General features: G+C 38.9%; 2 protein-coding genes across 2 annotated transcripts; both read left to right on the top strand.

Moving 5' to 3' along the window:
• Positions 1-897: 897 nt before the first annotated feature.
• slc35b4 (solute carrier family 35 member B4) lies at positions 898-6,119 on the top strand. Its single transcript, XM_078257340.1, has 10 exons — positions 898-1,158; positions 1,580-1,693; positions 1,787-1,889; positions 2,004-2,053; positions 2,185-2,266; positions 2,429-2,489; positions 2,958-3,067; positions 3,216-3,291; positions 3,381-3,456; positions 4,445-6,119. The coding sequence occupies exons 1-10, from the start codon at positions 1,082-1,084 to the stop codon at positions 4,692-4,694; spliced, it is 999 nt and encodes a 332-aa protein (XP_078113466.1). The 5' UTR covers positions 898-1,081; the 3' UTR covers positions 4,695-6,119.
• A 256-nt stretch (positions 6,120-6,375) lies between these two features.
• On the top strand, positions 6,376-13,147 carry LOC144522340 (uncharacterized). The gene is given in 10 exon segments (XM_078257341.1): positions 6,376-6,582; positions 8,174-9,229; positions 9,232-9,808; positions 9,882-9,996; positions 10,884-11,064; positions 11,179-11,193; positions 11,405-11,488; positions 11,988-12,058; positions 12,459-12,594; positions 12,729-13,147. Coding segments are annotated over 10 exon segments (2,337 nt in total). The 5' UTR covers positions 6,376-6,504; the 3' UTR covers positions 12,753-13,147.
• The last annotated feature ends 1,262 nt before the right edge of the window (positions 13,148-14,409 follow it).

Genomic DNA, 14,409 nt, shown 5'->3' with positions numbered 1-14,409 from the left:
TTTGTAATATTTATATTGTACATTGTTTGCATTTTCTGTTTATGTTTCTTACAGTACAATTATTATTTATAATTTGTATTTTAGTGTAGTAAGAAAGGTCTTTTCTTACTATGTTTATGGCTATGCACCAGAACACCAGGCAAATTCCTTTTATGTGAAAACCATATATCTATGGTGAAAACCTTCTTGGCAATAAACCTGATTCTGATTCTGGACTTTTCCTGCACTATTTTTATCTGAGATTTACAGTTGCTGCAAAACATATCAGCTTATAAAGTGTATGACTAGTATAGAATAAACAACACAACAGTATAAAGTAGTTTAAATTGTCTACTTCTTGATCAGCTACAATATTAAAAGTGCTGCATGTACGTTAATGTATCAGTAATCAATACAGTAAGACAATATATATAAGACTGTTAGGTCTATATATATATATATATATATATATATATATATATATATATATGTATATATATATATATGTATATATATATATATATATATATATATGTATATATATATATATATGTATATATATATATATATATATTAATAAAACTATAAAATAGTGTAGAGTTTTTTTGTGGTGTGTTTGGTTTCTGGTACCCAGAGATTCGAGCAGAGTGAAAGCTCTTCACTTTTTTAAAAGATACTACTGATCTGTGCATGCACGTTCTAATGTTTCTGTGCGTCACGACTGCGCACTCATTGCGCTGTTAACTCATTCATTTACACTTTCTGTTTATTATTTTTCACACATTTCACAAATATTTACTTCTAATATTGTTGCCCTGGCAATATATGTATTTATTCGTAATGTTACAGAAAACATTAAGGACGCTGCGCACCTTTTATTCTGTAATGTCAGAAAGGAACTACAACTCCCACGAAGCAACTCGATAAGGAAGTTTCTATCTCAGATTCAGACGTGTTCAACTGAAACAGGAGTTTGTGTTGAAACAAGAGATCTCCATTAAGACAACAAAAACGCTGTTTATTGGCAAAAATGCACCGATCAGACATCTGCTTTATTAAGTGACACATTTTTCCACCGAGTTTTTGTCACCAGTGAACCAGCATGGGTACTGGTTTTGCTATTGTTCTGGTTTTTGTCGGATGCTGTAGCAATGTTGTGTCTCTGGAGCTGCTTGTAAGGTCAGTGACAAACTTAGACTGTTAATGAACTCCTGTCAACTTAACTACTTATCTTCGTTTTGAGTTCCCACTGCACATGTAAGTGTTCGTGTATAAACTACTTTGGAGTGATACATTAACATATTGTCAGAGCTGGGAAGTAACTATTTAGTAGTTAGTTTATGTAACTGTCTTTAAGTAGCTTTTTCATGTACTTGTGTAAAACTTTTATTATTCATGAAGTGCAACTGACATTAGTGCTATTGGTGCTTTTCTAATCTGAGATCAGAGAGAACTTAATTCATCCCAAAGGTAATTTTTGTGGCCAAGATGATATATATATATATATATATATATATATATATATATATATATATATATATATATATATATAGAGCTAAATATCTTTAATCTGGATATTTTCTGTTGTTTTGTCCTTTAGACAGTTTCCAGGATGTGGCAACATAGTCACCTTCGCTCAGTTTGTCTTCATCGCATTAGAAGGTTTCATCTTTGAAACAAACTTTGGGAGGAAGAAACCAGCAATCCCTTTAAGGTAAAAACTCATCAATGGGGTTTGGATTTCCTAATGCAGGAAAAGATGTAGAACGGATCCTAAAACAAACCTGTTCTGTCCCTTTTTCCCCAGAAACTATGTGATCATGGTGACCATGTTCTTCACAGTCAGTGTGATCAACAACTACGCTCTCAACTTCAACATCGCAATGCCGTTACACATGATCTTCAGATCGGTAAGAACTGTTGTTTGTCTGCTTTTCACCTACATTTTTTAATTTCCCCTATATTCACATCACCTCCGTCTATTACCTCTACCTTAGTCTGATCTCTGTCTTGTTTCATTGCAGGGATCACTAATCGCTAACATGATCCTGGGAATAATCATCCTGAAGAAAAGGTACGCCTGCTTTCTCTGACAACAATAATACTTCAGAGCTTGTATTTATGAAGTCATGTCTGCAGGTTTAAAAGTGTCAATATGCAGTTTGATTGTAGTTATTTGTCTCTCACCTCCTTCTCCCCCTGCAGGTATTCAGCGAGTAAATATCTGTCTGTAGCTTTAATTTCAGCTGGTATCTTCATCTGCACCATCATGTCTGCCAGACAAATGGTGAGTCCTCTGCAGAACATGTTGCATTATGTTTTTATTTGCCTATTAAGTGTCTTTTGTGTCTGTTTGTCTATGCACCAACTTCTTCAATCCAAGACTAAGTTTCTCTCAAAATGCGCAATCTTGACCTGTGATATTTTATTTATGCATTTGTTTCTGCAGAATGTAGGCAATGAGGGCTCAGAAGAGCAAGGCTTTTATGCCTTAATGCACTGGCTTATAGGTGAGTTTCGGGTGCCAAAGACTTTAAATTGGCATTTTATTTGGAAAAGGGCTGCAACTAATGCGTATCGTTCTTTTTTTTGATAAATCTGTGAATTAGTTAGTCTATAAAATGTCAGAAAATTGTGAAAACTTCCATCATAACTTTCCACAGTCCAAAGTGACGTCTTCAAATTGCTTGTTTTTTTCCAACCGACACTCCAAAACCCAAAGATCTTTACAAACACGAAAGACAGAAAAGCAGCTAAGCTAATGATAATGTTTGTCATTTTTTGCTTGATAAATGACTTAAAACATTAACAAAAGCATTATCGATTAACTTTATCTTGATTTAATAAGTGATTAATTTGAAAGCACCTCTTTTTATGATAGAGCGGTAGACACATTCAGTTTAACACTTAGCAACCAGCAACATTAACATGTCACAAATAATTTCCTTAGTTGTTGATGTTGATTTTGGTCCATTCAGGTATTGGCATGTTGACCTTTGCTCTTCTGATGTCTGCGAGGATGGGAATTTTCCAGGAGACACTGTACAAGCAGTATGGAAAACACTCCAAGGAAGCCCTCTTCTATAATGTGAGTTTTTTCCGACATGAAGGCAGCCCCTAAAATATTCAAAAGGCTTCCTGGGAAATTCAAGCTTAATTTGAGCGTTTAATAAATTATATTATTGAGAAATAAATTCTCTCTTCACCAGCTATTGATCTTTTTTGTCTCTTTGTAGCACTGCCTGCCTCTGCCAGGCTTCCTGCTTCTCTCCACAGACATCTACAACCACTGTGTCTACTTCAGTCACAGCAGTGAGTGCCATCCATTCATTCAGGCAAGCTTTTTGCACGTTTTGCATCTTTACTCACAGATGCAAATGAACATCTTCTCTTTGTCTCAGCTCCTACAGTTGTTCCAGTGGTTGGACTGACTATGCCGATAATGTGGCTCTACCTGCTGATCAACGTCATCACCCAGTATCCAAAACAAGTTTATCTCACTGGCTTGTATTTATTTATCTTCTGTAATAATTATTACCTTATTATTATATTGGTGCCCAACATCCACAAGAGGTCACAAGATGATAGAAAAAAAATTTTTTCTCATGTTTCTTTAATCTTATCCTTTGTTCTTAAGAAGAACAGTATAAGTCTGCTTCTTTGGACATCTAAAATGATGTTTTACTTTACAATTTTACTTGCACAGTAGACACATCCAACCTGTGACGAAAGGTTGCAAGTGGGCAAACTGATTAAATGTAGGGGTCACAATTAGGGCTGGGGATTGAACTTCTTTAGGCCCCAACTGTTTATCTGTTTGTCTGTAAGGGTTTTGTAAGGGTCGAGCACCACACATCGCTGGCCTACAAAGCATTGCATCAATTAAATGTACTATTCTCTGATCAGCTTTGCTCATTTTAAACTATTATGTTTAATTGGTTAAAGTTCTTGCAATGCGTGTGTTAAGACCATAGATATAAAATGAGTCAGAATTACATGTCATATATATTGTTTTAGATCTATGGTTAATGCAACATTAAAAGCTAATACATTGAATAGTTATATAGAGTTAAGCCTAGAGTCAGTTTTGTCTTGGATCTATAACATTCTCTAAAAAGAAATGTAAGTGAGGGGTGGACTAAACAATCCATCCCCCCCTGTTAAAAAATAACAAATTACCTACTGATAATAATAAGGTACTGAAAACTTGTTTTGATATCGCTGCTGAAACTCTGGTATCATGTTGACACCGGTGTCAGAAAATATAACACATAACAGTCACAGCCATAGTCACAAGCCCAAAAGTTTGAAAAACACTTTTTATTATATATAAAATAACAAATTGTTCATTTGTTTATCATGTGGGGTGTACAACATTTCTGTTATTTATTGTCTGTGTGGAAAAATCAACATACCTGCAAATATTCTTGCACTCTTGTTACAGACTTTAACCAGTTGTTTTCAGGTATGTGTGCATCCGTGGTGTTTTCATTCTGACCACAGAGTGCACCTCGCTGACCGTCACTCTGGTGGTGACTCTGAGGAAGTTCCTCAGCCTCATCTTCTCCATCATGTACTTCCAAAACCCCTTCACTACGTGGCACTGGGTGGGCACGGCCGTGGTCTTCCTGGGCACTCTGCTGTACACAGAGGTGTGGAGCAGCGTGCGGGCGGCTCTGCGTGGACCTGACGTCAAGGAGAAAAAGGCCAAGTGAAGAGGATGAAGATGAAGAAGAAGGGTGGTCGATTAGAAAAATAGCCACTGTGTTGGACTTAGAGATTGTGGTCGACTATCCTGCAGTGATTTTATACATTTACATATGTCATTTAGTTTAAGCCATACTAGATCCCTCACACACACACACACACACACACACACACACACATGCACAACACGATAAGGCTGGTGATATTCTATATTTTCATTGTGTTAGTCTGTATCGAAAACAGCAGACAGACCCAGTTAGCGACTAACTTGTGAACATTGAGCAGCCAGAGCCCGAAAAACTGTTAAAAGAGAGTGAATAATGGATTTAAATTCAATAGGTGTCCATAGGGTTAGGGTTAGTGAATTAAATGAAAATAATCTATAATTGAAGCCTTAATAATAATAATAATAATAATAATAATAGATATGTTAATGTTGTGTTCACAGCTTGCTTCTGCTGCCACTGAGTGGTAAAACAAAATCAGTTATTGCAGCATTAAAAAACTGGTTAAAAAGGTCAAATAATTTCTTGAAACAGCTGGGAACTGTAGCTTTTAGCAAACATTACTCACAAAGGAGTATATAGAGCATTTGTTGGGGACTATTTTCAGCTGCGGATTGATACACAAAGTGTATTGGTACACTAATGAGTTTCTACAGCAGCAGGACACATTTAGGATTGACTCTGTCTCAGACTTTAATGCAGTTCTACAGCTTTACGCTTGACCAGGCTTTAGCTACTTATTAAAGGGATCAATTCTTTGTTGGTTTTTGGTCTTTTAATGGGATTTTTGATAATGAAAATATAGAATATCTCCTGCCGTAGTCTTTAACATTAAAACCTCTATTAGCATTCACAAATGCAAAATCATGATGCAACTTTCTTATGTCTGTAATGTTATTTGAATATTTATTTTCTAAACATGACACATCAGTAGGATTACAGTGAACACAATAATGTGATGCTGAATGGACAAAATATATTAATGCAGGAGCAGCTGAAATTAAACGGTTTGAATATACAGAGGGATAATTTATGGAGATTGTTTAGTTGCTGTATTTTTTTCCTTGTGTCAATCTGTCTCAGGTGTATCAGACCAGTATTTGTTAACAGGAAACATCACATTGTACAGTACAATCAATCTTTACACTCCCTGCACACTGAAATTAAAATGACAACGTGGCTACAAATAGATGATAGAGTCTCTGTAGTTGTAAGGTTGAATAATTTAGTATAACAAGAAGTGCATGTTTTAAAAGAAGCGGTGGAACATAACTGAGTACATTTACTTCAGTACTGTAATTAAGTATAATTCTGAGGTATTTTATGCTCCTTTACGGTAAATATTGTATTTTTTACTTCACTACAAAATGTCTGACAGCTGTAGTAACGTTGCAGATTATTAATACTAAATAAAATCAACAAATGATGTATGTTGTAAATGATGTATTATTATAGATAGAACTACCCAGCAGTAAATAAAGTAGTTCAAATGATCCCCACCCTTACCAGCTACAACATTAAAGTTATACTTCTACCACTGGTAAAGAAAAATAAGAATGGATTATTTATTAGTTTAATAAACGCTATATCTGGGACAAAATGTTCCTTTACAGTTCATTGGCTTTAAAGTGAGCCGACCAATCAAGAGAGGAGTTGTTCAGCTGCATCCAATAGCAGCAGCTGTTGTTGTTGGCGGTGGGAAGGGCAGATTGTTGCAGCCGAGTTGATTTCACTGAGATCCACGTTGTGGATTAACTATTTTCAGTAAACGCACAGTCCTGATAGCGTGTGTAGCTGCGGCAGGTGTGTGTGGATGGGGGGAAACAGCCCGAGTCACCTCTCTCGTGAGGATGGTGAAGGCGGAGGAATTACTTTTGTGAAGGGCATTCGGGTGAGTGAATGCTCAGGGAGAATAATGCATGGATTTGAAGTGGGAGAAAGTATTCAAACAAAACTATTAGTGCAGACTGTTTCAATAGATAGACCGTCGCTGCAGAGTGCATGAGTGTTACTTTGTCATTTGCAATCCGGGATGATCTTTCTCTGATTCTGTGATATCATATAACTAGCCTACGTAATCCGTAAATAGTGGTCTCGCCCCCATGTTTGTTTTCTTTACAGACTGCTCCGCTGTTGGTGCTAAATATAGAAAGAACATGGTCGGTTGTCAGGGGTACTACACGAAAAAACAATCATACTTTTTTACATCTGCTTAAATAATAAATTAGGCTATATCATATGAATACAACTGCAATTAAGTTGTTTTTTTCTAAATCCTTACCGTAACAAAAACAATATTATCGCAGGCCTAAAATAAAATTAAACCAGCTTTAAGTCTGTGAATGAACTTTTTAAAACAACCATCCAGTTATTTTTAGGGAATTATCAACCTGCGACCTTTTGTTTATCGACCACTATCGGTGACCTCATGCAACATCAAGACAGTTTTATACAAGCAGCCAAAACATGGGTTGTCCTTTTACCAACAAGTTTTATATAGGCCTTAATAATACTACTACTAATAATAATAATAATAATAATGATGATAATAATAATGATGTGAGGTAGTATATTGAGCAACATATTTGAAATTATGATACAGTTCATTAGTACCAGCCGTTCAGGAGCTTTCGATCATATAACATGACCTTCCTCAGCAGATGGAGCTGTAGATGTTCCAGTCTCTGTTTTGAGCACTTTTAATGGCTTCTCGTCCACATTGGCTCAAAGGTTGAGGGAATGGATCACACAATAAGTAATACTAGATCAGGGGGAAAGCTTGTCAGGTAGGCATCATGAAATAATTGAAGTCATGGTGAAAAAAGATTTTCTGATTTTGATGTCAAAGGGGCCATACAATGTTACTACATTTAACCTTTCAACCCTTTGACTACATTTCCATGTGTCCAATAGCTGTATTTTGTAATGTCTAATCAGAGAAGCCAGATTCCAAACACAAGACAGTACAAGGATGAAGTACAAGTGAAATAAAAAAATACCAATTACCTGCTAGTAAATTGCAGGATCACTGTGCAAAATGCTGCTGGTCTAAAAATAAATATTCATCCTTTTTATTTAGCTTAATTGTTAACAGGCCAAAACCTACAAGCAAGCTACAAGTGGACCAAATTGCTTGTTGAAATTCCTCTTTTTTTCTGTACCAAGCCCTTTTTTGAGTGCTCTGGCAGCAAATCATATATATATATATATATATATATATATATATATATATATATATATATATATATAAAAAGGGATAGCCAAAATTATGAATAATAATAATAATAAATAAACATAAAAAGAAACAAAGGAAAGGAAGACACCAGAACTTACTACCTAACTTAAAAAAAAAACAACTAAACTGGGCAAAAAGAAGCTGCAAAAGCAGGGCTTCACGACCCATTACTGCCCCAAAAAACGGAAGAACCAAAATGAACAGAGACGGGACACACTTTAAAGATATTTTGCTTGTGTCTCTTCAGCTGTCAGATAAAGTCATCCATCGGATGAAACAGTCTTCAAAGGTCGTCGATCCTCAGCTCTCTCAGAATGGACGTCGTCCTCCACAAACACATGAAACCCAAACACCCATTCCAGTCCCCCCCCCCTCTGTCCAACACTTGATACCTCTTCTGACACCACCTCCATTAGTGGAACCTGTTCCTCCTGTAAAACTCGTTCCTCCTCCTCCTGTAAAGTTTCACTCCCTGCCTCCACCTGTAGAGAGCAAATCTCCACCTGTACCTGCCCTTGTAATCTCACACCCCGCTCCACCACCTCCTCCTCCCCAAGAAGCCCCAGCCACACCTCCATCAGTGGAACCTCCTCCTGCTGTAAAGGTTCACTCCCTGCCTCCTACTTCTGTGGAGCCTGAGGCCCCGCCAAAAACTCCACCTCTGACCGACACTGTTGTCTCAACCCCTACACCTCCATCTCCACCTCCTCCACAAGCACCTGTGGAGCTTGAATCTCCTCCTCCTCCACCTGCTGTAGTGGATCCAGTAATTCTACCTCCTGTTGAATCCTTTATCCCACCCCATATAGAACCAGAAACCCCGTCAGAAACCATCTTTAAACCTGTTGTCCTAGCTCCACCTGTAGAATCAGCTGTAGCATCACCTGAACCTTTAGCTTCACCTCTGCCGTCTGAAACACCTCCAACTACTATTGAGCCTGCTGCTGTAGCTCCCTCTGTTGAACCTCTTGAAGTGGTTGTCTTGTCTGCACCACCAGTGGAAACCATTCAACCTCCGGCCACTGTTGATTTTACACCAGTTGAAGCTGTAGTTTTACCTCCCAAAGTGGAGACGACTCTTGTTGAGCCTGCAGTCCCACCTGCTGCAGTTGAAAAAGAAGTGCCTCCAGTCGTGGCTCTAGCTGTCAATCCACCGCCTCCATGTGAACTGCTCCCACCTCCACCTTCTCCAGAGCCGGTGGCAGCGCCCTCTCCCCCTCCAGAGCCGGTGGCGGCACCCTTTCCCCCTCCAGAGCCGGTGGCGGCACCCTTTCCCCTCCAGAGCCGGTGGCGGCACCCTCTCCAGAGCCGGTGGCGGCGCCCTCTCCCCCACCAGAGACGGTGGCGGCACCCTCTCCCCCTCCAGAGCCGGTGGCGGCACCCTCTCCCCCTCCAGAGCCGGTGGCGGCACCCTCTCCCCCTCCAGAGCCGGTGGCGGCACCCTCTCCCCCTCCAGAGCCGGTGGCGGCACCCTCTCCCCCTCCAGAGCCGGTGGCGGCACCCTCTCCCCCTCCAGAGCCGGTGGCGGCACCCTCTCCCCCACCAGAGCCGGTGGCGGCACCCTCTCCCCCACCAGAGCCGGTGGCGGCACCCTCTCCCCCACCAGAGCCGGTGGCAGCACCCTCTCCTCCACCAGAGCCGGTGGAAGCACCCCCTCCCCCTCCAGAGCTCACTTTTGAAGAGCCCTCGCTGTCCTGTCACTGTGTAGAGCTGGCCATCAGACCCACTGATGCACCTGTATGTGAACCCGTCTTAGAGCCTCTGGCACCACCTCTACCTGCTCCAACTCCCCCTGCTGAGGAGCCCGCCATAACCCTGTCTCTGCACCCTGTTGTTGAGGACGAAGTGCTTGCTGTCGCCTCAGTGCCCCCACCTGCAGCAGGTGAGCTGATCACCATGATAAATAAACTAAAGTTCTTGTGCTTTTTTCCCTCACAAATTAAATATGTTTACAGCCCCGCCTGTTCCTCCTGAAGTGGTGGAGGAAGAGTTGAGGCAGAAGATCAAAGAGGAAATGCAGATGAGTCTGGAGGAGGAGATCAATCAGAAGAGGCAGGAGCTGCAGCGACAGTAAGGACACATTACTGTCAATGTTTTACTGAGTTTCTGTCTCATCTCATTATGTGTGTGGGAAGATGTTTGTGTCCTGTCTTTGTCTGATGAGATACAATAAATACAGATGAACTGTAGATAATAAAGTAAGATGCTTGATATACATAGTAAAGCTGATTGATTAATCATTTAAAAGTGTTTTGAAAAATTCACTGGTTCAGACTTCTCAAATGTGGGTATTTGCTGATTTTCCTTGTCCTCTGTGGTGGTGAATTGAATATCTTTTGGTTGAATAAAACAGGACATTTAAAAGCTCTGGAAAGGTAATAATGGACATTTTCACAATTGTCTTACATTTTATAGTATTTAATTATTGATTATTATAATTAATATTATTATTACAAGAAAATAATCAGATTAATCATTAGGAAAGATTATCATTAGGTGCATCCCTAATACATAGTAAAATACACAAATATGAATGTAGTACAATTGTGGGTGCAAGCATCAGATGCAGTATTAAAATTACAAGCTATTGATAAATGTTACAAATTATAAACATAGAAATATAAAGTATGAGATGAAAATGATAAAACTGTAGGGCTGCAACTTATTTGCAGAATCAGTTAACCAGCCAAATACTTTTGTCAATTGATTGATTGAGTGATTAATCGTTTTGCATATGAAATGTCAGAAAACTGTGAAAAATGCTAATTTTATTTCCCAGATGATGTTGACCAACAGTCCAAAACCCATTTAGTTTACAGTGATATAAGACAAACTACTAAAGCAGGAATTACTTTTGAAAGTAATCAAAATTGCGATTGATTACATTTCTGTCTATCAACTAATCGAATAATCATTCATCCCAGTAGAAAAAGTTATAACATGTGATCTGTGTGAAGGCTGAAGGAGATGAGAGCTCAGGCTCAAGCAGAGGCCCAAGCAGCCGCTCAGGCTCAGGTGGAGGAGCAGGTGAAAAAGACGCTGGAGGGGGAGAAGGCGGCGTACGTGGAGAACCTGACTGACTCCATCATGAAGGAGCGAATGAAGACTGACGACGAAAGGCTCATGGTGCAGCTTTATGTAAGCACAAGAAAAGCATGATCTGTACATGTGTAAGGATCTCTCTTGTACATGTGAAAACCTTTCCTCTTATTGTGCCTCTTTGTCTTTCTTGCTTCCCTTGTGTTGTTTCAGCGGATGGAGCTGAAGGTAAGACGGGAGATAATTTATACGTGCATGACTCACTTCTTCACTTTCCTTCTGCTCTAATCGCACCTAAAACAACAGCCGTGTTTCACTGCTCTTTTTTTCTTGTGATGATGAGACGAAGAAGTTCTGGGTATTACGGTCTACAAAATATGAAACAATAAATGTAACAGAGGCGTGATGATGTCATTATAAACCTTTTAAACTCACACAGGCTCATCAGCTGGAGGAGAGAGCGAACGAGTTGATGAAACGAGACGCTCTCTACAAGGAACATATCGCAAAACTTGAAGCTAAGGTGAGCAACACTTGGAGTATTCCTCATCTCTGCATCTCATTTAGGTTTAACTTACATTAAAGCCCCTAGGTTTCTCTTGATGACATTCAATATGTATGACTCAAAAAGCAATATAAGTGGCCGGGTTGCCTCAGTGGTAGAGCAGGCGCACATATACTGAGAAGTTTATGCCTCGACGCAGAGGTCCAGGGTTTAAATCCGACCTGTGACGATTTCCTGCATGTCTTCCCCCTCTCTCTCCCCTTTCTCACCTAGCTGTCCGGTCAAAAATGAAAGGCGGAAAAGCCCAAAACATTATCTTTAAAAACAAATAATTAAAAAACAAATAAATAAATAAATATATATATATATATATATATATATATATAATAAAAGGGGTTGCTCGTAGTAATAAAGCTAAGGAGAACCATCACCTGAATCTGCAACTCATAGTTTCAGTGAAAAAGCTAGACATATTTTACCTTGATGGTAACTTGTGGTGATTTTACCTTTTCAACAGTGCACCGAGTTTTACAAAGTGACTGCTGAGAGCTTCCACAAGGGCAAGGAAGAGACTCACATCCGCTTTGCGTAAGTTTGGATTCACTGCTTTTGTTTAAATCCAAAAATTATACGCAGATGTGCCTTTCTTAATAATCTAGTCTCAATGATATACAACTCTTTTACGGTTTATGAAGATGAAGAAGACATACTTTTTTTTTTTTTTAAATGATCCCCAAGGGGAAATTACATGTTTACACTGCGTTGTTACATTACACACAGGCAAACATGCACAAACAGAACCTTTTACATTCACTAATGCACATTATGAGGTTAAGTTAGTAAGGTTGCTCTGACGCATGGTACAAGGACAAAAGGACTTGACATTCATTATAGAGAGATGTTTATAAATAAGATAATAGGCTCATGTTTCACAAATATGGTATGAACTACCAAACCAACATGTTGGATATTTGCATGTCTCTCGCAGGCGTTTCAATATCCAGCCGGTGTGTGGTGACTTGCAGAGTCAGATTTTAAAATGCTACAAGGAGAACACAGGAAAGACTCTGTCCTGCTCAAGTATCGCCTCGGCCTACATGCAGTGTGTGGACAACGCCAAGAAGGTATAATATATATCCAATATATAAAACGGATTTCTTCTTTTGAACATCTAGAATTATTTGTCTTAGTTATCTCTGTCACTAATTGTGATTTATTGTTGGTAACATTTTAAGCCACTTCTCTTCTTCGTCTACAGAATAAATTGAGCACTAGAGGTTAATGTGGACCACTTGATGAGGATGACAACATCTTAAAGCTTTACTGCTACAGCAAAGACAAGTTGATGGACAGAATTCAACAAAGAGACAAGTTACAGGAAACAGTCACAGGAGAATCAACTCCAGCCTTTACATGTATCTGGAAGAAGTAGCAGATACTGTACCCAGGCCAGTAGTCTGGTCTCATACTGGTAATGTCATGTTTGCAACCTCTCTGGTTCTTGAGTTCATTTTGAAACCAATTGTGCCACAATAACTGATGGAAAAATCAAGTTCTTGTCTTTGTAAATGAGATGAAAACACAACAAAGGAACAGAAAGGTTAAACTTGTGAAACCAAGTAAGGTATTTGTATGAGATCTATATACTGCAGGACATCCTGGTAAATCATTATGTATGTGTGCAGTGTGCAGAGTGTGAAGTAACAAAGACCTGTACATGTTTGAGGTTATTATACTGTATATACATTATTTCAGGGGTTATTTCTGGTGCATGCAAAAACATTTAATTAAACCTCAATAAATTTGTTGTGAAATCACATAATGGCTTTTATATTTTGCAGTTTGAGAAAATATTGATAGGTGGTTGCTGCCCTCTGGTAGATGTAGATTAAGTAAAATTATTTAGTACTTTTTTTTTATTTGTATTAATCGGTGGTTAAAAATACAACTTAACATCTTTGTTACTGATTGCAAAAAAATGACATGTAGTGATAGTTCAGCAGTATAATGTATAATACCCATGACAAATAGTGATGCCACATGCTATAAATCATGACAAAGTCACTGAAAACCTCTACTTGCAGGAATACTTGAGAAATATTATAATAATGTTTTGGGACAGTCCTCCTGCTTTGTAAAACCAAAGTGATGTAGTACAGAGAGGTACATTTATGATGTCCTGTTGGTATGAAACGGGTACGTATGTTGAATTGTTTTGTACAAACTGCAAAACTTAATATACTAAGACAATTAGTAGTATACTGTATATAATTAATAGTATGGAACTGGAACACTGTCTGATTGGCTCTTCCTGCTCTGAACATTCATGTGATTAGTCACTTTAAGAGTTTATCTTAAATGTACTCTTACACTTTGCTGTAAGTAGGAGTAAATTTGTCTTATTCCTCAGTATCAAATGCTGCAGGAGCTCAACATTAGACAGGACCCTCTGATAACAACAAAGTCACCAGTAGAGGTCCCTCCACCTGCAACTACAGGCTACTTCTCTTAACTTTACCTTCCTCATCTGTCCATGATTAAAGGAAAGATGCCATTCCCTGTTGTAAGATTTTTTTCACCATTCTTCAAACAGATGGTTGAGTTCAGTGACTTCTATTTTGCCTGTAAATAAGAGTCTTGGCAGCAGTGGTACAAAATGTTGTTTATATTCACATTAGTATTCACAGTATGTGGACGCAGCAATTCCACACTACAAAACATTCCATTACAAAGTGATTATTGTACAGAATGGGGTGGGGTGGCAGTAGTACTCATTAGGGAGTTGGGTTGGGACCCGGAGGGTCGCTGGCTCAAGTCCCCATACGGACCAAAGTATGGTGGTGGACTGGTAGCTGGAGAGGTGCCAGTTCACCTGCTCGGGGCGCATGTGTGTGTAATTCAGGCCTGTGTGTAATGTGTGTGTATATATACTGTGTAAT

The sequence above is a fragment of the Sander vitreus genome, chromosome 8 (assembly GCF_031162955.1).
Source record: "Sander vitreus isolate 19-12246 chromosome 8, sanVit1, whole genome shotgun sequence".
In the NCBI taxonomy this organism is placed as follows: domain Eukaryota; kingdom Metazoa; phylum Chordata; class Actinopteri; order Perciformes; family Percidae; genus Sander; species Sander vitreus.
The sequence above is the reverse complement of the archived record's forward strand: the minus strand, read 5'-3'. Positions and strand labels throughout refer to the sequence as shown.